Below are 24,388 nucleotides of genomic sequence, written 5' to 3'. Positions count from 1 at the left end.
ACTAATATATATATATATATATATCAAGAGAGAGAACTGAGTGAAAATAAAAAGTGGCTACTGTGATTTAATTATGAAGGAGAAGGGCAGAAAATTAAGAAACAAAGTCCAACAAACGACCCAGCCTGGAGAGACAACCATCACCCCAACATGACTTTGTGAGCAGCCTGGCTCCAGAACCTTGGTTCTTGCATCACCACCTCTTTCCATTTAAACTGATTTCCCTGCAATAAAAAAAACCCAGACAACTGTCGGACACAATCCCACCAGACTAACTTCTAGCTTAAAAAAAAAGTAAAACAGGAATAAATCAAAGTTTGTGAGCAATATTTTCCAAAAGTGATCAAACAAGTAACCATCAATGACCTACACAAAACATTTCTTTGAAAGAAATTTCACTTTAGTACTTTTACTAGTGTCAGAAGACTGAATTTACTCTTAACATTATTTTCAAGAAAATTATAGATCTAGAGCAAAATGTTGAATTTGATAGAAGAAACAATTTAGATTTAGAAGTTTGTTTTTAAATGCAAATTATGAATAATATACTATAAACAGTATGCACATAATTTTTCTAACACTAAAACTTGTTACTGTAATATCAAAATACATTACATGAATTCAAAACATGCATTGCAAAATCAAAGGGAAGAAAATATATTTCATACCATACAATTACATGTAAATTAATGTAAAAGGTAAACTAAAAATTTGGTAACAGTCCAGTTGCAAACATGCTTTGTAAACAGTTTCATAAATACTCTTTAATTTCTGTTATTTTAACACACTGATATGGCATTTTGGTTGCAAACATTTAGATACATTAAAATAATGATAATCAACAATACAAAACAGCATCGTTTATTAACCATAACACAAGTCATACCTAAAAAAACTTTATAATATTAACAAATAAAGTGTAACTCTTCTTATTTTAGTTTGTTTAAAATCAAATTAAAACACACACTTATTTATCACATTAAATGATCAGGTACCTGCTTAACATACTTGTGTAATAACATGCTTGCTTTTTATTAAATGATAATACATAAATAATAAAAAATTAAATGTTCAAGTTAAAAAACATCCAAACAACTACGAAAACATCCAAAATAACTGTTCTTATTTTAAAAAACTAGTGGAAAATAAACTAATTAAAAACTGAATACTTACTTAAAGTATATAAAAAAACAATCATACCATTTCAGCTCAAAATACAAGACATCAAAATGTGCCTAAACAGTTAAGCATTTTTATAAAATTTATTATCAAAGTAGAGAATGTACTTCAAATTATCTAGCTTTTATTTCCAACTTGAATGAAATAGTTTGTCTTACCTACCAAACAATTAGAAAATCTACCCGAGGAAAATAAAAATAGGATTACTATCAGAAAAAGTAAGAAACTTCTATTACAGGACATGAATTCTATAAAACCTGAGACCCAGTAAATATTATATCTAATTTGCAACAGGTGCAAGTTACAAAAAACCAATTATCTTTTGTTTGAGCTAAAAGACACACTGGAAAAAGAATTTAGATACATAACTCTGCACACATTATTATAAGTTGCCAAATAGGGTTTTGTAAATACATCATTGAGAAAATGACATGAAAAAAAAAAAAAAAAAAGTGGGGGTATGCTCAGCCTGGAAGAGGTAGTGGTGTTTTTTATGTTTCAGCCTTTTCAAGCAATAACATTCAAAACCTGTTGGACATAGGGATAACCACTTACCTAATGAAATACAGTTCTGCTGTATTAATTTTCATTACATTGAATATCAGTATGATGATGTGCTGATAGTAAAGCAAAATGAGCACCTATCTACATATACATAAAATAGACTAGAAATGTAATAGTTTTACAGCTCTACATATTCAAAATTCACATCTATCACCATAAATTAACTTGTTTTCAGCTTAATTTGTTTTTTACACTTGTGAAGAAACACCAACAATGATAATAGACAAGAATGTGATGTTTAAGCAAATATTAATGAATTTTACTTAGAACAACATAAGTCAAAGTAGTGATATATTACTAGCAATGGGTTCATTATGGAGAAAAAGTACAATGATAAAGGTTAAGATTAGCAATAAGACAAATTAATTTTTATTTAAAAAAATTTTGAATGTTTCAGAACAATCTGGAAATAATATTATAATTACACCTATTGAACAAATGTTATAATAACTTCAGTAACTAATTTCCTTAAAATATTTAGTAAATGGAAGGAATTACAAATTATAGACTAAGTTAACCCTTTTGCAACAGACCAAAATTCAATGGCCACATCATTGCGTTTGTTGACTTGCATTCAAAATGTTACTGAACTGCTATTTTACGAATTTAATTCAATATGTTTGGAACAAAATTGTAGATTGTAATCCAAACTTTAATATCATATACGAGTTAATTTCTTAATTTAAAAGTAATATTAAAAGAACACATTTAAAAACAGATTTTAGTGAGTCCCATGGTATGTTGAATGCAACACTGTTTAAAATTAGATGTTTGTGATGTCAAAATACTAACTTTATAGTTTTGTACAAATTAGGAACTCAAGTTACTAGTAATATTAAGCTAGAATATCAAATAAGAACCTCGTATCTTTTATTTTGCTGAGATATGGCTTTTGTACTGAATCAAACAGTGACCTTGAAGCTGGTATGGAAAGTTCCTCTCCAAATTTGGTCTTGATCTTGATTCAGGAAAATTTTTTTTATAATGGAGAGATAGGGCACTTTTGTGTTTGGGGTTAATAATTCTATAAGTTTGACTGGATTTGTACCAAATTTCATAGGCATGTTAAGGTTGAAAATCCTCGTAACACTACAAAACATAATCTGGATCACTGATTTTTTTGGACTTGAAAAGAATATTCTGAGGTTTTAAAAGTGAAAGTTGAGGTTATCCAACATAAACACATACAATCTCATAAGGGAGCGATGAGACTAGGGTATGCAATTTCTCTGATTGCTTATTTATAAGAATATATCTATAATCTATTATTTATTCTCTATGCAATAGAAACATTAAATTTATATCAACTTCATTTAGACTTTATCTTAAATTATGTCTCTTTATACACTTTATAAAAATATTTTAAGAACAGCCCTTAAAATTGAAGAAAATTTCAAACACCAGTTTTCAGTAAAATTGAATAAAACTCGCATTTAGACAACTACTTCACAGTTTTGTTTAGGTATTACACTGACCTTTGGCACACCTTTCTTTCTGCAACTCTTCAGAAAATTTTCCACATTCCATCTACTCTTTGCTACAGATAATTGTGGCTGTAAAAATATACGACTCAGGAGTTGAAGTAACTCAGATAGATTAACAAAAAACACTTCATTTCAGATTAATTTTTCCATGGACTCTCTAATGCATGTGAACAAAGGTTTTCGAGACCTATTTTAAGCAAACAAAAGGTATAAAAGTCTATTGGAGCTACACAAGAGTCCTTAATGTATGCAGCAAGTGGGGTTGCTGTGATTTTGTTTTTCTGATAATTTTTTCTTAAGAAAATAGCTACTGATTTCAGATTATGAGTATAATTCTCGTATACTGAAAATATATTTCCAATAGACACTTCACTCATGTATATAGCTATTCATGTTCAGTGCTTCCCTCTATAAGCCTTGGACTCCCACTTACTCATGATTATCATAGTTTCACTGCCTCTCTCATGCAAATCTTCATACAGCAAACTTCTACCAACAGGTAATCAATACAACCTACTGACGCATGTGACTCCCTCTATTTAGTTTACTGAATTATCACTTTGCACTCAGGAAGGAAAGGAAGCAACAATTTTCAGTGAGGATGGAAAAAGAATATATTTTAAAATTATAACTTTTGATACAATACATTAGCTCCTATCACATACATAACTAGAATTTCACATTGAATAAGTAGAGAAAAGTGAGATACATAAAGACACATCTTTCACCAGCATCTAAAGAATACCCTATACTGATGATATTCTTAATAAAAAATTACCTCTGGAAGACTGTACCACCTCTGTACAAGAACTAATCTTCAATCAATAAGAAAAAAGGTATTGCACACACAGGCAGAAAAAAAAGTACAACCACAAGAGAGAGAAACAGTGGGATCAGAAAACACTCTCAATCCTGATGAAAAGAAGCTATAGATGAATATTCTATAGACAGTACTGTGCTTCAAAGTTTAGAGTAGCTATGGTATGATGGAGTATAGGTAGCCAGTCAAGTCCAATCCAAAACAAAGCAAAATTAGATACACAACCTCCAATCTGTGGTAGAAGGAAGGTTCAGACAATCTTCACCTCAAGATCAATAAAGAAGTATATATTGTGTAATCCAATCTGTGGAAGGGGCAAGTGTGCACAATCCACAACTAACCATAAATCTGGGAACCTGACATATGAATGACAGCAGTAACAGGCAACAATTGTATGTGAGGACTTGCGTTGCTTGGTCCTCCTCGAAATCCAAAACCATTCACCAAACACTGATATCCACGTGATGGTATGATTAGGAGGATCCCAATTAAAGGGGTGAAGTATAAGGTGAAAAGATCAGCATCATCTCCTCTAAAAGGGCTGTACAGCATCAGTGCACATCACAAATTTCTGGATACCATTGCACAAAAATGGATTCCCCAAAATCTTATGCAACCTCACCCTCCAGATAGTCATGGAAACCAAGTACAACATCAATCCTTGGATCATAATGCACAGAGATGGTGCGTTTTTATTATTAGTGTACATGTGAAACCCCATTCCTTGAACCAGGTCATACAGCATTGGAGCATATTGCTAACCTCCAGTTACTACTGCACTGAAGTGGATTGCCCCTCTAGATGATATGTAACCTCATCCTCTAAATATTCACAGAAGCCATGCACAACATCAACACTCAGAGCCCACCAGACAGAGATGATGCACATCAGTGGAATATCAGTGTCATTTACACCAGTAGAACACTACCACCCTACTCTCAAACTGAATGTAGTTTTATATTTATTTATTTGTGTAAGATCATGTTCAGGATGATACCTCCATGGTTCACCACCTGAGTAGCTTCAAACCGAAAAGGTGGCAAGGACTTGCATACTCAACTTGAAGAACAGGGTGGAATTAAAATGCAGAGGAGAGCCCAGAAGAACACCAACACCAGAGACAGTGTAATAGGTGACCACAAATACTTTATTTGAAAAGCAGTCTGCCACTGATTTAATCAATCGTATACAAATCCAGTAAGGAGCAATCAGATGAACTTCACACAGGTTCAATTCTTGACTATAGGAAGAAATTCCTCCAGAGTCTGTCATACTACTAGAAGCTCCAAGGTGTTCATATGGTAAGACTGTTCAGTCAAAAACCATTGCTTGGAATCCACCTGCTAATTGACCCCTGCCCTTCAACTAAGTTTAATAGCATCACTGAAGAGATTTGTATCTAGATAAGGAGGACAAAGTAGTTTATCCAAGATTTGTAAGGGCCTTGTTCAACCTCAGCAAAGATTGTTGATGAAGGAAGGATGAAGGCAAGATTCTATTCATCATATGGATTTCACTGAAGAAAACACATAGGTGCCTGACCCAAAGGGAGAGGAGCTTCCATACAAGCTCACATACCCAAGAACATCAGAACCTCACAAATCAGCAAGAGATGAAGTAGTAATAGTATGAAGAACTGAAAGGTACATGGAAAAGAGTTGAAGAGCAGAAGGTTGGGCTTGATTGAAGTTGAAATTTTGGTTTATGAACCTTCATCAATTTCAAATACTTATCTATTATCTTGTTAATTACCATTAGCTCCATCCATTCCTCCAGATTGGCTTGGGATGTCTATAATTGTATTAAATGCTATATTGTACAAGCCCTTCCAATTCCATGTGGAACGTTCAAAGCTCCAATTTTTGAAACATTATGTCTGTTGACTCAGTCTACTTTGTTTATCAAACTCAATGCATCTAGCATAAATATATTTTCTGCAAAAATTTCAAGTCAAATGCTAAATATTTTCTGATGAATTAACAACAACAATACTAATCATGTTTGTCCATGCTACCACAACTTGTCACACACTGTGTGAGCATATACAAGTTGTTAAAATAAAGCACAATTAACTCTCTAAACAAGTTTCACTTTTTCGCAAAATTAATCTGAAGCTGTTATTTAATGAAAAATTATTTCATACTCTTCCTAGTTTGTAAAACAATTTTTGTTTTTAAAGTTTAGTTAGGAACCAACTGAACTGAATAATCAATATAAAATACAATAACAGCAAGTTTTATAATAGGCCCACTCTGATTTTGAGGATAACATTATTTGGACACAGAATATCAAGTCACCATTAGCTAAAAGTTACTTTACCTGATGATGAACTAATACTATGGTACAAAACTTTGTAATTCTTAAAGTCAGGACTAGTTGCTGTTATTGTATTTTGAATCATAATTTTGTTTTTATTAACAACTTTAGACAACTGTGTTGTGCTCTAGAGCAAATTTTTAATACATCCTACAACAAATTAATTTTAAAAATTAATTTTTACAACATAAATTTAATTTTCATTTATTACAGTCAACAAAAAAGCTGAAAATTAATATTTTAACTTTCACCAAAATAACCATCTTAACAATCCAAACAGCTACTACTTACCACTGCAGCAGAAGGCACATGGATATTGATCAGAACATTAGGATGAAGTTTGTTCAATAACTGACACAAAAGCACTCCATCTCGAAGTGCTCCTCCAATGTCATCTGGTAAAGCTACTTTTAAGTTGTTCTTAATTATCTATGTGAAAGAAAAATCATTACACAAATGTCATTAAACCCACACTGTAAAACATGACTGTTAAAGTCAAAACCAAGAGAATTTTAATTATGTATGAAAGATAATGAATAGGAAGAATCACATAAAAAATTTAAATGTACTAGTAATGTGAAAAACACTCTACTACTCACTTTGAAACATAAAACAAATTTGTCTTTATATATTCTGACACACTGGTAAGATATTACAAAATTCTTACTATTTGATAAAAATTAAAATGTGCACAAATAAAAGAAAATTAAAATTAATTGTAAATACACTCTCCTCTTCAAAAGTTATTTATTTGGATATAAATTTTGTAAATGTTTAACATATGGGCTTCCATTAGAAAAATAACTCTCTTAGCCACTGTGGCTAAACAAAGTAATTTTCTTTTAGCCACATTGACAGTTGTTTAGCCATAATTTTAGGTCACCAAAAACTGTGGTGCATGACTTTTAATATGCATAAATTCCATCCAGTAAAAAATAGTTGTAATTATGTGAAAATCTACAAGACATTAAGTTTTGTACTATTTTTTTATTCCCCAGCAATCTTCCCTGTCAAAGAAAAACAAAATAAACATGATAAAGAAGAAAATAAAGAGATACATTTCTCAAAATAACACAGGAACAAAAAAATAACTTAACACTAGAATATGGTAAAATGACTGGTAAGTAGATAAATCCAATGGCAGCTCTTCAGCCAAATCATTCTCAACAGAACATGTGGTAGACATTGATACCTGAAGTTCTGAAGCACATTTCTTCAACAGGGAATGGTACCCACATCTGTCTTTGTGAGTGACCCAGTATCTGAATGCAGAGTCGAAGTTAAAATAATCTAAAGGTTTGGACTCCATGGATAAGTTCAGTAACATTTCTGTCTTGGCCACAGACAGACTGCTCCTAGCATCTGTTTTGATGCTGTTGTACCTGATAATTTCCTGCTCACAATCAACAGATGTAACTGGAATTATTAACCCAATTGCTGCAAGCAGATTGGGAAAAGTTTGACAAGTCTGGTGGATGTATTTCCTTGTAGAAGCTCTTCATGTTTCTGTTTTTGTGAGCAACCTGTTCCATTATGTTCCTTAGTAACAGCCATTCAGTCAGTGCCTCATCCTCACTGATGAAAGGAGAGAAGTGCTGGATGAGTTTCTTCAGATCATCCTCAACAGCTACTGTTCGGCTATGACATGGGCTAAATATTGAAAAAAATGACATGATGTTAGTATCTGGGAATGCTACTTGTTGTTTTGTGATCACCTCTTTAACATATGTGTGTGTGTTTTCTTATAGCAAAGCCACATTGGGCTATCTGCTGAGCCCACCAAGGGGAATCAAACCCCTGTATTTAGCATTGTAAATCTGGAGACATACCACTGTACTGGCAGGGGGCACCTCTTCAACAAACGAGTCAGCAGCTGATCTGTACTTTTCACGTTGTTTATCAATATCTTTGTCATGGCCTCTGTTAGAATTGTAACCACTGGCATCAGGAGCTTGTGGGAATTCCTTCAGTGCAGTCTGTGTGTAAGGACTAGGGATGTGTACCAGCAACTGAGTTGAAAGAATTGACCCATCAATAATTGCTTTAGCCTGATCACAAGATAAATAAGCTCTCTGGAGAGTTTTTGACAAAAGTCCAAGAATGCCAACAACATCAGCCAAAATATGTGTCATCATGACAAAGCTGTAACATGACATTTGCTGGACTAGACCATGTAGCAAGGCTCAGCCTGGAGTACCATGTTCCATTGATACGACCTGCAGGCAGCTTATCACAGATGCAATACAGTTGATTAGTGCTTGGATGGAATCATTAAAAGAGAGCCATCGTGTGAAGAACACATGTTTGGTTTTGTTGCTTTTCTCTCCATGCAATGCTTTGCTCTCTTCTAGAACTTGGGAGAATATTTCAGGCTTTTTGCAAACTGGTTCAAAACTGAAATGTACTTCACAAGGTATGGCACCTGGTTTGCTGCCTTTTCAGCTGCCAACTGTAATCTGTGTGCCAAACAATGACTTGTTATTATCCAGGAGCATTCCTCCTTAAATTTTGTAGCAACACCTGTTTTCATTCCCACCATGACATTTGCACCACCAGTTGCAAGTCCAACCAAGTCAACATCAAACAATCCTCGATCTACTATGACTGAGCGCATTGTGTTGTAGATAGAATCAGCCCCAGTGTAGGTCAGCTCACGCACAGCAAGGAATCGACTTGTAACCTCACCTAATGATGAAAGATACCCGATATAAATCATCAGTATAGAGGTGTTTCCTGCATCAGTTGCTTCATCTGCTTCAAGAGCAAAAAATGGGAAAGGCAATGCCCGAAAGTCTGCCTGCATTTCATCCTGAACTACATGATTTAGGGCACTGTACATATCATCCAGAGACTGGCTGTGGGTGTATATGAAGCTCTCTGTTCCACTTTGTGATTGAGTCTGTAGTTTCTTTAGACAGGTCACTCCATGTTAAAAAATATATAAGAACTTGTGTTTTGAAATAAGACCACCAATTAAAGTAATAAACAAAGATATTTGGAAGAGTTGGCTAGCTACTTAATTTTTGATAGATATTTTCAAAATGTTTCACTTTTAAAAAATTGTCAAATTGCCTTTTGTTTTAAGAAAATACTGTAGAAAACAGAAAGTACCTTATCAATACTAGAATGAAGAATATTCTTACATTGAATACTTGTAGTGAAAAGAGGGAATGAAACTTTACAGTTGGGATGGCTTTCTTTGCTTATACAAGTAATGTGGCCATCTGTGCCTGAATGCCACCTTTACACCCCACATACACAGCAGCATTTGATATGCCCTTCTTCAAAACTTGTGATGCTACTGCACTGTGATGATCTTCTGACCGTGCATGCTTCACCAAGTCGTCTTTTTTTTAGTCTTAGTAGCAGTTTTCCCAGTGGTAGCATAAATATTTGTCTTCTTGTTGTCCCTGCACAATTTGCAATGAAATGTATTCTGTTAGGAAACATGTTCCAGCCAAGGAAACTCTGAAAACCAAGTTTCTTTAACAACTCTATGAAAATCGTGGGTATATATATTTTTTTTTTTTTCCCACTGACAGTCTGATCACTGCTGCAAGCTTCAGAGCTGTCTTTTCTTTTGGAAGTGAATTTCCTACCATCAGTTGATGTTGTTGCTTCGACCTTCTTTTGAAAAAAAACTTGATATATCTAACTGTTTAAATGTTTTTTTTATCTGATCTAGGAGTTGTCATAATTTCAATTCAAACACATGCCAAACAAAACCTGGGATTTCCACTTTGATACAGACCATATGTTGGTTTGACGAAAGTCAGATTTTCTCTGATTACTGTTTGTGTACCACGAGCAGAATCAAACATGTAGCATAAGAAATGAAAATAAAAGAAATTATTAGCACAGCTGAGTAATAATTTTTTAAAAATTTAATTTGTCAGTTGTCATATCCCTGAAATCATAAAAATACATATATAAAGAAAATATAGATTACAGTCAGTGGTAGTTTTTAAAGACGTTTCTTGGTTCTTCAACTCACTGGGGGGGGGGGGGTCTCTGGTCATTTGTCATCATTAATGGTGCAGATGGCAATAAAAACCATGAAAGCTGTTAAGGCCAAAACTTGAGCAGAATAAAGACCGAAAACTTATTATTTTTCACCACTGTGGTGAAACCAAAACTAGATTTTTTAGCCACAGGCTATTTCTTTTTTGCCAATGGCAATGTAGCTAATGGCTAGCAAAAGCCTAGAACATGCATATAACAATAGATACTATTTGGTTGAAATTTAAAATTATTTCTATTTAGTTCAAATAAAAACACCTATTGTGGAGAATGAAGTAACTTACGTAAACTACACATGTTTGACAGTGGGGCACCTTCTATGGATGACTAATTTCATTATTTTTAGGAGTTCATAAAGTAAAATATAATGGATTTAAATTAAGAATCTGACCACAATAAAAATTAAAAAGCTGTGAGCCATTCTGTTTGGGAGTTTTTAACACAAAAGGAAGTTACATTTAAAAAATGTAATCTAAATTTGTATGTCATGTAAAAGAACCAAGAGGAGCTCTAAACAGCTGATTGATCTCCAATAGCACGGTAAAGTTACTAAAACTAATTTATTAAAATGCAGTTCCTGTAAAAATTGTTCCATCATATTGTAGCCTTAGAATTTAAATATGAAAATAGAATAAGTGTAATGTTTAAAAATTGTTCCATCATATTGTAGCCTTAGAATTTAAATATGAAAATAGAATAAGTGTAATGTTAGGCCTTGATAACAAATTATTATTTTACAATAATAGTAATATAAAAAGATACTATTCATACTGTTACCAGTTTACAATTACATAAAAGTTAAGCTCAAGAATTCTTATTAAGTTTAACTTACAAGGTTATAAAGATTTTTACTGCTTCATACAGTTATTTAAGTTTTACCCTGTAGAATCAGATCTTATCAATGATTAAAATGAATCACACATTATTCTACCTCTACTACATATCTGAATATGTGTAATGCTAGAAGTGATTTCAGTGTTCATAACAGCACTCAATTTCTAGCAACAGAAGTGATCATCAAATGAAATAATATGAAGTTAAAGTGAACTAAAAATTAACTAAAAACCTTAAATTAAAGATGCTATAAATGACTACAGTTGATCCTTTTGGGGGTCCTTATTTCATTCAAAAATTGGTTTGTTTTGTTTTGAATTTCACGCAAAGCTACACAAGGACTATCTGCACTAGCCATCACTAATTTAGCAGTATAAGACTGACTATTCATGACCAATGAATAGTGGGATTAACTGTCACATTATAACACCCCATACAACTGAAAGGGTGAGCACGTTTGGTATAATGGGAATTTGAACCCGCAACCCTCGGACTATGAGTTGAGTGCCTTAACCACCTGGCCATGCCGAGCCCTGTTTAAAAATAAAAGGCAAAACATCAAATCATATAAATATTCAATGTCTACAATTATAAGCATAGAATGAAAATATCTAACCTCAAAGTCAAAGGGGAGAGATGAATTATATAATATCACATATTTAAAGAGATTAGAGTAAATGTACCCAAAATTATGTTTTAAATCCTCATGAACATAATACTGTTTCTTTCAAAATTTTAAAAACTAGAAAATATGGGTAATTCTTATGTTTTATATATTGTTTGTTGTTTTAAGACAAAACTACACAAAAGGCTACCTGCATTCTTTATTGTACAAGGAATCAAATCATGAATTTTAGTGTTGTTATTCCATAAACTTACTGCTGACCCATAAGGGAGCATTTATAGGCTTTTTAACAAAAAAGCTCTTCTATTTGCAAACTTTAGTCTTAGATCTTACATTTTAACTTTCGTACATTTCAATGAATAAAGTCAATCCAAACAAAGTTTCCTGCCTACCAAAAGATATCTGTGGCCATAGATATTAATTTCTCATGCAGTAGTTTACTAATATAAACAAAATTTCAAATATGGCTTAAATTCATCAATGATATATGTACAATCTTTGTTGGAATATTCTTTTCTTTCACTGAAGTGGAAAACACAGTATTTCTCCTTTCTACCCACACAATAAAATTATACACCAGTGATTAGAAGATCCTTATTTCTAAAATATTAAAACTATCAGTTCTTTCATCCCATAGTTTCCTAAGAGTAATAAATAAATTTGTAAATGTAATGATAATTTTTTTTAATAATTATGTAAAAATGAATTTAATAAAAAAACATTGGTTTTCTTACTGTAAACATAGGAGTATTGTAAATACATTATATTTGTATTTATCACTGTGTAAATGTATTGGTATTACACTGTTACTTGTTTGTTTGTTTTAAAACAAAGCCACATTGGGCTGTCTGCTGTATCCATTGCAAGAAATCAAACCCCAGATTTTAGCATTGTAAGTCTGCAAATTTAAAACTGTCTCACAAAGGAAATTAAAATGTTGTATCCATCATGTTCACTCTCTAATTATACGTTTAATTTTTTTTTGTACCACATGAAGATGAAACTTTCTGAGAAGTTTATTCTTTTTATTATTGTGTGATATTACCATAGACAATTTGACATGTGTTTCAACTTATTAATAGGATAGGTACAAAGATTTCAATTTTTTCTTTAGAAAAGTTTTCTTTTCAACTTCATAAAATAAATGGATTTTGACAAAAAAAATAAAAATATAAAGAACATTACAAAATCTTTAAGCATCTTGTTTAAATGAAAATAAACACTCAGTTTGTATACTTAAAAAAACAAAGTTAACAAAGTAATTGAGATATAAAGAACGAAAAAGATTTGTTTTGAGCCATATTTAAAAAAAACTTGAACAACATTTATGCACAGATACCCTCAGAGAGTTAGTAATAAGTATGTAGCTTCTAGAATAGAATAAAATAACTTACATATATCAACTTCATTTTATTAATAATAATTGCAGTAGCATTTTCACATGCAGTTAATACAAATATATATCAAACATTAAAATTATAAAGTACTGCTGTAGCTCAAAGCAGAAGCAGTGACTATTGACCAATATCAAACATTCACCATGGGAAAGGTCTCTAGGAAATCCCATGTAAAGATCAACATCTGTATAATGAAAGAATTCACTTCCATGTTTTCAGATACTTCTAACACGTTTTCACACCTTCACCTATATAAACAATTATAGCCACAATAAAAGAGCAGTAAATGCAGGATCTGTCTTTACTGCCATCTGCAGACAAAGTTTGCTAACAGAACTTTTGTTTCAAAATGTTAAACGGTGGGGGTGGAAGGGATAAATTATTATACATCTGTGTGTGTGCGTGTGTGTGCGCATATAGTCACACATCCATGTGGAAATCAAACCTTGATGCAAGAAGCAAGATATTTTGTTCAGGTAGTTCATATAAAAATAATGGTTAAAAAATGCAAGATGCACAATAAAACATTGCGACTCACCTTTCTCGAGTGATCGACATGCTCTTGGTCATAAAACATTGCAACTTACCTTTCTCATGCGATCAATGTGCTCTTGGTCTTCTTTGGCTTTATTTAGTCTTCTTCTAATTGTGAAGTTTGAATTAACTGGCTCAGTAAATGAAGATGGATATTTCTTAAAATCTGTTAGACATTCAGAAAAGAAAATAATTCTCTATGTAATATGTAAAACATTTTGGTGGATGTTATACAACAATTATTTCATAGATATAGAAATAGAAAAAAGAGATACTACTTCAGAAATTCATAACCAAACCAGTATCAATAAAATAAGACATTTTATATTTTTAAGCATCTTGAGGACTTCAAAATAAGTATATTTAATTCATTTTGAATGAAAAACAATAAGAAAGTGGATGATTGCACAGTGCTGTGAAGGCAAACTAAGGTTGAAATAATACATAACAGTTTGAAACATACAAGTTGATTAGCATGATAAAGGAAATATACAAGACATGTATAAAACACAAAATAGCATAGTAATATTAATTGCTAGTACTTCTTCTATTAACTCACATGATAAAAGTTCAATATGACAAAAACAAAACACTGCATCACTCTGTTTATTTTTTTACATTCATTCATGTAAGCCCATACCACTGGACTGATTCTATACTGAAGAATAAATATTGATTATAATTCCAGATTTATTATGTGTATCTACACAAAGTGTCATAAATATTTAGTCAAATGTAAAAGTATATTGCACAAAAACAAAGATGTGTTACTAATGTATCTGTACTCAAGATATGTCTGTAAATTGATGTCATCAGTATTGCTCATACTTCAACAAATCAGAGCACACTGTAATGTTCATTTGAAGAATAAAAATACCTTTTCTATGATAAAATTTGCATATTGCACTTGCATAAATTTTAGAATGACCAAAAGTTGTATTACATTTTCTTCGGTATATCTGTATATTGTAATTGAATGAAATGTTTTTGAAATTTTCAGTAGTTGATAACTCTGATGGTAAATACAAAATATGGATTAAATGGCACTTTATAAATCATGACATTTGCACTTTGACCCCCACCTGCACATATACAATTAATTAAACATTTCATAAACTGATTAATTTTTAAATATTTTCTGTTATTTTATTATGATCATTATTAAATTTGCACAAAGTTAAATTGCAATAACCATACATATCTTCACAACATAAATTGCACATGAAAGACCAAACTACTTCTAATAGTGCACTCTTTCAAATTAACAATGTAAACAGGGCTTTTATGTTTTTTAAGTTTAGTAAAATGTTTTTTCATCTTTCATCTTTTCTTAGAAATATGTACTTTACAGTAGGAATTTAAATGTGTGTGTATAAATGCTTAAAACCCTATGATTCTGTTTTAAAAGTGATGAAAATATTTCTATTTACTTATCAACTTTTTTTAGGATTAAATTTTGTTACTTCCAAATTTCTCTCTTGTGCAAGTGCAAAACAAAATCTGTTTTCCAAAAACTCTGCCCATCCTTCAGCATATGATGTTATTTCTGTGAGAAAGATCCTAAGCTCTGAGGATTAAATGGAATATGTTCACCATACGCCTAAAAGAACATATAAAAACCTAATAGGCACTTTGAAAAACCTTTGGAAGATTTCAGCTCAAACCACTAACCAAGTTTTCCAGAAGAAAAAAATCAACATTTTAGAATAAAAATGTATAGTTTCATTTTCACTGCAAGAAAAATGTTAACATTTAGCAGTACATTGTGGAGATGTTTGTTTTAATTATATATCATTATATATAACTTGTTGTAAATAAAAAATGTTTTTCCTAGAGATATTTAACTCTTCTCACACAAAGCTGTCTTGATCTTTTTTTCTACCTACCAAACATTGATAAAAAAGGCTCATGCTTACTGCACCAGTCTATATATCCCACCATTTTCATATCATTACAGAACATGTACATATCATGTAACTGCTCTTCAACAATAGTGTTGGCACAGCTAATTCCCACTCAATATTCACTTTCAAGAATTTCTAAAATCTAAAATAATAACACTGGCAGTAGGAATGAAGAGTAGGATGCGAGTAGAGGTAAACACCTATCAAATATATATTTTCAATGCAAGTAAATGTTAACTTCTGATACATTCCTACCTCACAAAGCATGAACCTCCTATTGCAAAGAGTTGGATCCCATTATCAGTGGTAAAACGAAAAAGAAGGTTTCTGAAAAGGAAGCTTAAACAAATTGATGTAATAAGTCTTATTCCAGCCAAAGGCAAATGGACATGTACAGAATCACTATGGAAGGAAGATGATATCTACCCAAGGAAGATACAGCCAGATTATGTGCAAAATGAGCAACAAAGGTATTGAGAGTGGTCTAAGTTTGGACATGCACAATCTTCCCCAATGGACAACACAGGCAAGTGGCCAAAAACATGATGACAAATTGTGAAGACTTATCTTCCATGGATAAGTCAGAATACACTAGCCTAATCAATTGATAAACCCAATCAGTTAATGTCACATTGGATAAATCATGGGAAACAAAAAGATTTCAGGGAAAACATATGGGAATATGAACTCCAAAAGGAGATAGTACTGGCCACATAACAGTATAAGGAGTGAACAAGACAAAAAAAAAAAAAAGAGTCAATATGGATCAAAATAGGTGTATAGATAGGCAAATGAATGTAAAAGCCAAAGAGCCTTGACAGGCAGCATAAATCTTTGGAAGAAGAGTTTTGTCTGGATATAAGACAACATAAGTGGAATAGAAGAGGATTCTGGTAACATTAATTACATAAATATCATTTCAATGACATCCTCATGCAAAGAGAACAAGGAAATAGGTCTTGCAAGAGAGATGGTACATGGAATACATTGAGAAAGGTTCAAAGGGAGGACATGACAGGGCATAAAGATCCTATTCAGATCCTAATCAGGCATGTCAAAGGAATGTGAAGGACTGTAAAAGCAGAGAAATGGCAAGGGAAGACAAAACCTTATGAAGTTTGGAGAAACAGAAAGTGTTCAACAAAACTGTTTAATAACCAGGTGAAGAATTAGGAAAGATGAAGAGTGGAAGGGTGTGAAGGAAGAAAACTATATTGAAGAGACTAAAAGGCAAAAGATAGACCATTACCTTTGATGAAGAGACATAGAAGAAGGTTTTATGGACCTGGAAAGGAAAGACTCAACAGGGGACTTAACAATAATGAAATAAAATTATTTAAATATAACAGTGAATTAGATTTACTAGTGGGAATGATATGTAAAGTACAAGCAATCCAAACATACCTAATTAACAAAGTACTAATTAATATCAAACTGACAAACTATCAAATTTTATCTAGTCTACAAAGTATGTAATATTAACAAATGTGTAAATTGACTATAATTACTTGGTACAAAAGGTAATAATCAATATTGAACATATAATAAATCTAAATTAACTTATATAGCAAAGGACACAAATACATAACTTACCAAAGACTGAGCACTAGTGACATAAAATACTTAACTCTCCCATGTGTAAAAACAAAAGGACAAAAGGGCATCTGAGTCCCACCTACCATGAATGATAGTAATCAGATATGAAGTGTAAGAGTAAAATAAATTACCACTAATCCACTGAGATCTGGAAACAATAGAAAGGCAGAGAAAAACAAGTCTCCACAAAATGAATGACAACAGCAGGAAAAATAAAACTAGTAAAATCACCCTTATCTTGGACATACAGAGAAAACTAAATATGCAATGACTGTCAGTTTGAGTAACCAGCTGTAAAAAAACTGTCCAAAGTGTGACAGACCAAAATAAGAAGGCATTGATAAAAAGAAAGTCCAAATTGTCTTCTACATAAATGTACTATTCCTCAGCAGCATTGTTAGGTTGAAAAGGAGAAGCCAAAGATATAGTTTTTAATAATCCAAAATACATCTACACTGAAACTAATATGTAGGTACACTTGTATTCCTGCTTAAGAGCCAGTTCTGACTGCTGCCTCCTTCATTGTTTTTCTGAACACATTACTTAATCAACTGCTGTTTTACCTACAAATATTGAAAAAGCAATATATAAACTGTTTTTCTAGCTTATTTCAAAACAGTCATATAAAATATTTAATAGATTCTCTGCCCTAGAACTCCAGTACTCATGCCAGGTTATAAATATAAAACAACTGTTTTTTAGCAAATGGTTTCAGTTAGATTATGAACAACAAAAAATTAATAGCACTTTCTATACTCTTTTTACACATATCAACTTACCAAAGGATCCATTTTGTCCATTTGTTGTGAATTCAGAATGTTGGTTTGTAAATATCTTCTTATATCTTGCTTGTGTATTACAATCATCACCTCTATTCTGGTTTGTTGTAAAAGAATTCTAGAGGGAAAATGTATACATATATACTAATCAGTGATGTCGAGAAAACCCACTTGTAGAGAAATATGTATGCAAAAACGGCTCATTTGGGATAAGAAAATATTTTACGTAGAAGAGTAAAATAAGGTATATTTTACAAAGTAACAACTTCATGTTGTTAAAGAACGTTTCAACCTTCTTTGGTCATTGTGAACAAAGTTTTAGAAAAAACAACATAAATAGCACTAAAACCAATGTTTACATCTAGTCTACATTGGTAAGAGAAAAACTACAGTAATACAAATTGTAAAGGACTTTCTGTAGCATAATTATAATTGTCATAACTCACCAGGAAGACTAACAGGGAAGTTCAAAAACCACCGTCAGTCACCTAAAGTTGGCCTTTCCAGTCCTATTTTGAGTTATTTGACATTATGGCCATTTTCAGAAAGTAAAGTTATAAAAGTTTTAAAAAACTTATAGCAAAATTTTAATAATAACTCGCTAGGATGACTAACGGGTAGATCAAACAGCAGTGTTCATCACCTAAGTTGGCCTTTTGCAGTCCTGGTTTCAAGCTATTTGACGTTACTGCCATTTTCTAACTTCAAATCAAACTAGACTAGATGGACTTTGATTCCTAAGAGGGAATCACATTAAAACAGGCCTAATGTATAAATTAAAAAGCTTAAATAGCATTAAAAAGATTAAAGGCCTTTAAAAAACTAAAAACATTTCCAAGATGGACAGTGTCACCATCACCAATAACACTGTCTAACGTCACTGATAAACCTTGGTACAGAACATGTTAAAAATAGTGCCATAGTTGAGAGTCATAATGACAGCAAGACAGTAAAATATGGTTTATTGTGACCTGAGTGTTACACAAACAACACACTGGTGCATCAGTCCCAGATAAAAGAAAATCATGAGTTAAAAAATTGTGACCAATGCGTAGTATAGTTAGAACAACTTCCTCTTTCAGATCCTTATGAAAACAAGAAGGCCAAAGTCCAATATAAAGTTTTATTTGGTAAAACTTGCTTTCATGTTGCTCACTGCAAGTTGACTGTCATCTGGCATGGAGCCAAGCTTTGAATACAGGATCACAGTCCATGTATGGAACAGGCATAGTAGTGATAGTGCCAGAGCAGATAAATTTTGCTGCTGTGTTGGTGAGCTTGATTCTGTGGATACCAACATGGTCAGGTATCCAGAAAATCTGGATAGAAGTAGATGTTAAAGAGAAATTGGCCAGTTGGTTTTGAATATCAGCAAGAATAGTGTGTGAACTGACATGAAGTGATTCCAGAGCTATTAGAGAATTAAGCAAGTCAGTATAAATAGTGCAGTTTTAATACTGCTTAGCTTCTATGTGATCCAGGGCAAGAGAAATGGTGTACAGTTCAGCAGTGAATACAGAAGCTGTAGAGGGGATTCTGCATACAACCACTGAACCACAACAAACCATAGCAAAGCCCACACAGTCACCTGATTTCAAACCATTTGCATAAATAGGAATGGAAGGATGGTTTGAAAGATGTTCAGCAAATAACAGACTATTTCTAATCAGGAGTGTCTGCTTTTTCTCAGATGACTTAAAGATAGATCACATTTGGGGACTGTAATAAGCCATGGTGGGATTGGCTGACCAGTGGATACAGCAATGTTATCCATGGACAGATTCAATTCATCAAACTGCGCCTCGATACAAAGGCTGAAAAAAACAATAGCAGACCGTCTATTCTGAAAAAGTATGACCCACTGAGAAAGAAAAACACAACCCCTGGTGGGATGTTTTAGTAAGGAATGAAGTTTTGAAGCATATAGTAAAAACAGTTGCAAATGGCAGAGATGCAAAGAAGGTTCATGAGACTTTATGTATAAGTTCTGAACTGGGAAAGTGCAGAAAGCCCCAGTGCAGAGCCGAAGTCCTTGATGATGAATGAGTGTACAACATTTTTAAGGCCGAGGTTCTGACAGAGCCATAGATCAGTGATCCATAGTTGAGTTTTGATCTAATAAGAGCATGATATATCTTTAGCATAGAACTTCAATCTGTTCCCCAAGTGGTGGAAGAGAGGACGTGGAGGAAGTTCAGTGCTCTTGTACATTTGACCCATAGCTGCTTGATGTGTGGTATAAAGGTCAACTTATGGTAAAAGATCTTTGTCTCAGGGACCACAGGCAGCACAACTTCACCAATACAGAATTCAGGATCAGGCTGAATACCCCGTTGGTGGCAAAAGTGCATGCAAAAGTTTTAAAGAGAGAGAAAGGTTAAAGCCATTTGCTGTGGTCCACTTCAATAAACAATTGAGGGCAGTCTGTAGCTGCCTCTCAATATACCTCATGTTCGACAACTGACATGAGATGTGAAAATTGTCAATATAGAGCCCATTTGCAACAGTAAGAGGGAGTTGTTCAGTATTGGCATTAATCTTAACACTGAAAAGTGTGACACTCAAAACAGAGCCCTGAGGGACTCCAAGTTCCTACAGAAAAGAACGGGAAGTGTTGAACCCACGTGAACTTGGAATCTTCTGTCTATTAAAAATTTTTAATAAAATTGGGCAAATGGCCATGTGACACACATATATGGAGGTCTCACAAATGCCCCACCTCTATGTTGTATTATAAGCCTTCTCAATGTCAAAAATACTGATATAAGATGTCGTTTGAGAAAGGCTTCTCTGATTGATGTTTCAAGTTGAATCAGATGGTTTATGGTGGAGTGCTGTCTTCAGAACCCACAATGGGTGAGCGAGAGGGGGTTGTGTGATTTGAGAAACCAAATAAGATGAGCAATAACCATCCTCTCTAAGGTCTTACAAAAACAGCTCGTCAAACCAATTGGATGGTAGTTTGAAGGAATCTTGGGTTCCTTCTTAGGCTTAAAGAAAAGTAGGACAATAAGTTGGTGCCAGGCATGAGGAAAAACATTCTCTTGCCAGATCCAGTTAAAAACAGTCAGAAGAATAGCAAGAGAAACAGGAGATAGATGGCACAGCATCTAATACTGTACATCATCAGGTCCAACTGATGTACTGCCAGACTGATAAAGGACCAGTTTGAGTTCCACCAGTGTAAAGGGACAATTATAGTCATAGAGACAATCAGCTCAACAGAAAAGAGGTGATCACTCTGTCCAAGTCTTGATGGCTAAGAAGTAGAACTGCTAGATGCTTGGCAAAAGCTCTCATCTAGAGTATCAGTAATGTTTTGGGTATCAGCTATTTGCTGGCTATCAAAGAGCAAGATACAGAAGGAGACAGAATTGTATTGCCCACTAACATTTCAAATCTTGTCCCAAATGACTTTGTAACTGGTGGTAGAAGATATGCTGGTTGTGAACTTAATCCAAGATACCTTCTGGCTTTGACGTCTTACCCACTGAGCATGTGCATGGGCCTGCTGGAAAGTGATGCAGTGTGAGAGTGTGGAATACCTACAAAAAAGTATCCCACGCCCATTTATGAGCCTTCTGTACCATGTGGCAGGCAGGATTCCACCAAGGACGAGAATATCGTGGAAAATGTGTCAATATTTTAGGAATATATTTACCAGCTGCTTGTATAATACAGTCAGTTACTGCTGCCACACAGTCGTCTATTGATGGCTTACAGATGATGGCAAGAACAAGTTTTGCGAAAGCAGTGAAATAGGGCAAGTTTGCTTGATCTTGCTTCCACCGGGGCATGCGGATCTGGTGGCATTGATCACGGCAAGTCTTTCTCAAAATTATTGGAAAATTATCACTGCCTCGTGGATTATTGTCAACCCTCCATGTAAAATGGGAGAATAGTGAAGGGGAGCAAATTGAGACATCAGTAGCAGAAAAGGACTGGCTATGTGGATGGAAATAAGTAGAAGAACCAGTAATGATAAGAGAAAGGTTGTGGTCACTCTACAGAGTGACCCCTCCTATCAATATCAGCACTTCCCCAGAGAGTATGATGTCCATTAAAGTCCCCCAGGATTAAAAAGGGAGACAGCAACTGTTCAATGACATCATTGAGGTCTGATTGATCATAGGTCTCTCCAGGTGACAGGTAGAGAGAACAAACAGTGATGGCACGACCCAAGAAAACATGGATGCCTGCAACCTCCAAGGGTGTTTTGAGTGGCAAAGACCAGGTGGGCACATGCTGATCGATAAACAGTGCTACCCCTCCATGCACTCTTCCATTACACAGCCTGTCACTTTTGTACAAAGAGAACAGCTGAAAGGTGACTGTATTGGCAGGTTTCAAAAATGTTTCCTGTATGGAAAGACATACAGGATGATAGGAAGCAATTAGTGTTTTGATGTCATCCAGATCAGAACGTAAACCTCGACAGTTCCATTGTATCAAGGTGGCCATTTTTATTTATGTGTAGGAAAACTGGGTGGAGAACCCTTTTGTTTGTGACCACATCTTTTTTCTTTACTGTCTTTATATGAGGTAGGTCTATCAACCTCCATGGATCCTGTATGGGTCGACTGGGTAGGTCTTTGCTGTTGGAAGAGGATTCTAGCAACCGAGGAAGTAAATGAATGATCATTTTGCATCTTGGAATGGAAGAAGAAGATGTACCCAAGGAAATGCCTGTACCCAAAACGAAAGGAAGTGGATCTTGGGATTTGCCAGAATATATGTTACGGACAGAGATAGGTATTGAAGTTGATTCATAAACTTTTTAAACCATGGAGGTCAAAAGACTTTTCACTTGGTTTGAGAATGATTCTTTTGGAGGCACAGAGAGATCCATGAGCACTCCCACTGTAGTAGTGGAACGAAGTGCAGCAGCATACGTCCAAGATGAAGTAGTGGACAGCAACTTTCAAGCCTCATGGTAAGTAATGTTTTGAATCGTTTTCAAATGCTGTACCTCTTTTTCTTCCAACCATTTAGTGCAGGAAAGAAAGTATGATGAGTGAGAGCCATTGCAATTTATTCACATTCACAGGCATCGTGGTCCTCACCACTGCAACGAGCACATGTCAAGGACGCACAACATGACATCTTCAAGTGACCGAACCATTGATACTGAAAACATCTGAGAGGGTTTGGAATGTATGACCATACCCTGCAATTAAGATAACCTGCCTTGATGGTGGCAGGTGGGTGTGGTGATGTAAACATCAGAATGAGGACATTGGTCAGCACCATAATTCCATCTTTGCGAGCAGAGATATGCCTTACTGAAGAAATTCCTTGGGTGGAGAAACCAGCAAGAATCTCTGGCTCGGGGATGTTTTTCAAATCCCTCTCAACAATAACTCCTTGTGATGAATTCAAAGTAGCATGAGGTGTAACCTCAATAAGTATATTCCCAATCGTCTTTGAATGCAAGAAGAGTTCATTGTGTTGAAATGTGGATGTTTTCACCAATATGCCACCAGATCATAGCTTCTTTACTGACTTTGGAGACCCAGCAAGCCCCTCTAGTTCCTTCTGAATGAAAAAGGGAGACATTTACCCTAAAGGTTTGTCTGAAAGAGAATGTAGTATAAGAAAATGAGGTACAACAGATGTTACAGATGTTGAAGATTGCTGCTCAGAATGTTCAAGATGTGATCGTTTATCTATGGACTGTTTTTCACTATTTTATCTTTGATGGGAGTAAATTTAAATTTTTTTTTTTACAAAGAACAGCAGTAATATTTTTTTATAAAAATTAATTTAACTAATTACAAATTATTTTATTATTTCAAAAGGTGAAATATCACAAAGGGTTAATTTAGCAAATTAAATTGCCAGCAATCAGAGAATGCTTATTTTTTGCAGCTTCATTGCATGAAATACACAGATCTAGTGCAGAACTGCAGAAAGCTACAGGGTGTTTGGAAAGTCACTGTTCACTTATATATTTATTAACAGACATGTTTCAATATAGAATACAGGAGGTAAATATGAATGACAATTATAAACAATGTTGAAAGTGACCCCTGGTGGCATCAATACAGGCTTGGATCCTTCTTATTTTGTTTCTAAACACCACTATCAGTTGCTGGCTTGAAATAGACTGAATGAATGTTGTTATAGCTGCTTTCAAAACTGCACAGTGACTTTCTGAACACCCTGTACAAATATGCACCCATTAATTACTGTACTACCGTTAAAGCAGCATGAGCTGTAATTATTTTTCCAAAACAGTAAAACAAACAACTTCTCAATATTTTTAAGGCCATAAATGAGATTTTTGAATGGGATTTATGCTGGTACAGCTCTTATCTAAAGCACTGCTTTATAACT

General features: G+C 33.8%; 1 protein-coding gene across 12 annotated transcripts in view; it reads right to left on the bottom strand.

Annotated features, from left to right (window-relative positions):
- The window catches only part of LOC143241036 (leucine-rich repeat and calponin homology domain-containing protein 1-like), a 57,648-nt gene that overhangs the window by 7,214 nt on the left and 26,046 nt on the right, over positions 1-24,388 (bottom strand). For 9 of the 12 annotated variants that reach the window (XM_076484482.1, XM_076484479.1, XM_076484480.1 and 6 more), the window contains 4 exons: positions 18,053-18,170; positions 13,827-13,939; positions 6,655-6,792; positions 3,219-3,296 (listed from right to left, as the gene is read on the bottom strand). In XM_076484482.1, the coding sequence (XP_076340597.1) occupies positions 3,219-3,296; positions 6,655-6,792; positions 13,827-13,939; positions 18,053-18,170 (447 nt within the window). Of the gene's footprint in view, positions 1-42; positions 225-3,218; positions 3,297-6,654; positions 6,793-13,826; positions 13,940-18,052; positions 18,171-24,388 lie in introns of those variants that run through there. The other 3 variants (XR_013022157.1, XM_076484484.1, XM_076484483.1) reach the window with 3 other exon arrangements.

This window comes from Tachypleus tridentatus, chromosome 13 (genome assembly GCF_004210375.1).
Source record: "Tachypleus tridentatus isolate NWPU-2018 chromosome 13, ASM421037v1, whole genome shotgun sequence".
NCBI lineage: Eukaryota > Metazoa > Arthropoda > Merostomata > Xiphosura > Limulidae > Tachypleus > Tachypleus tridentatus.
Note: the sequence above shows the minus strand (reverse complement) of the source record. Positions and strands in the feature narration are given on the sequence as shown.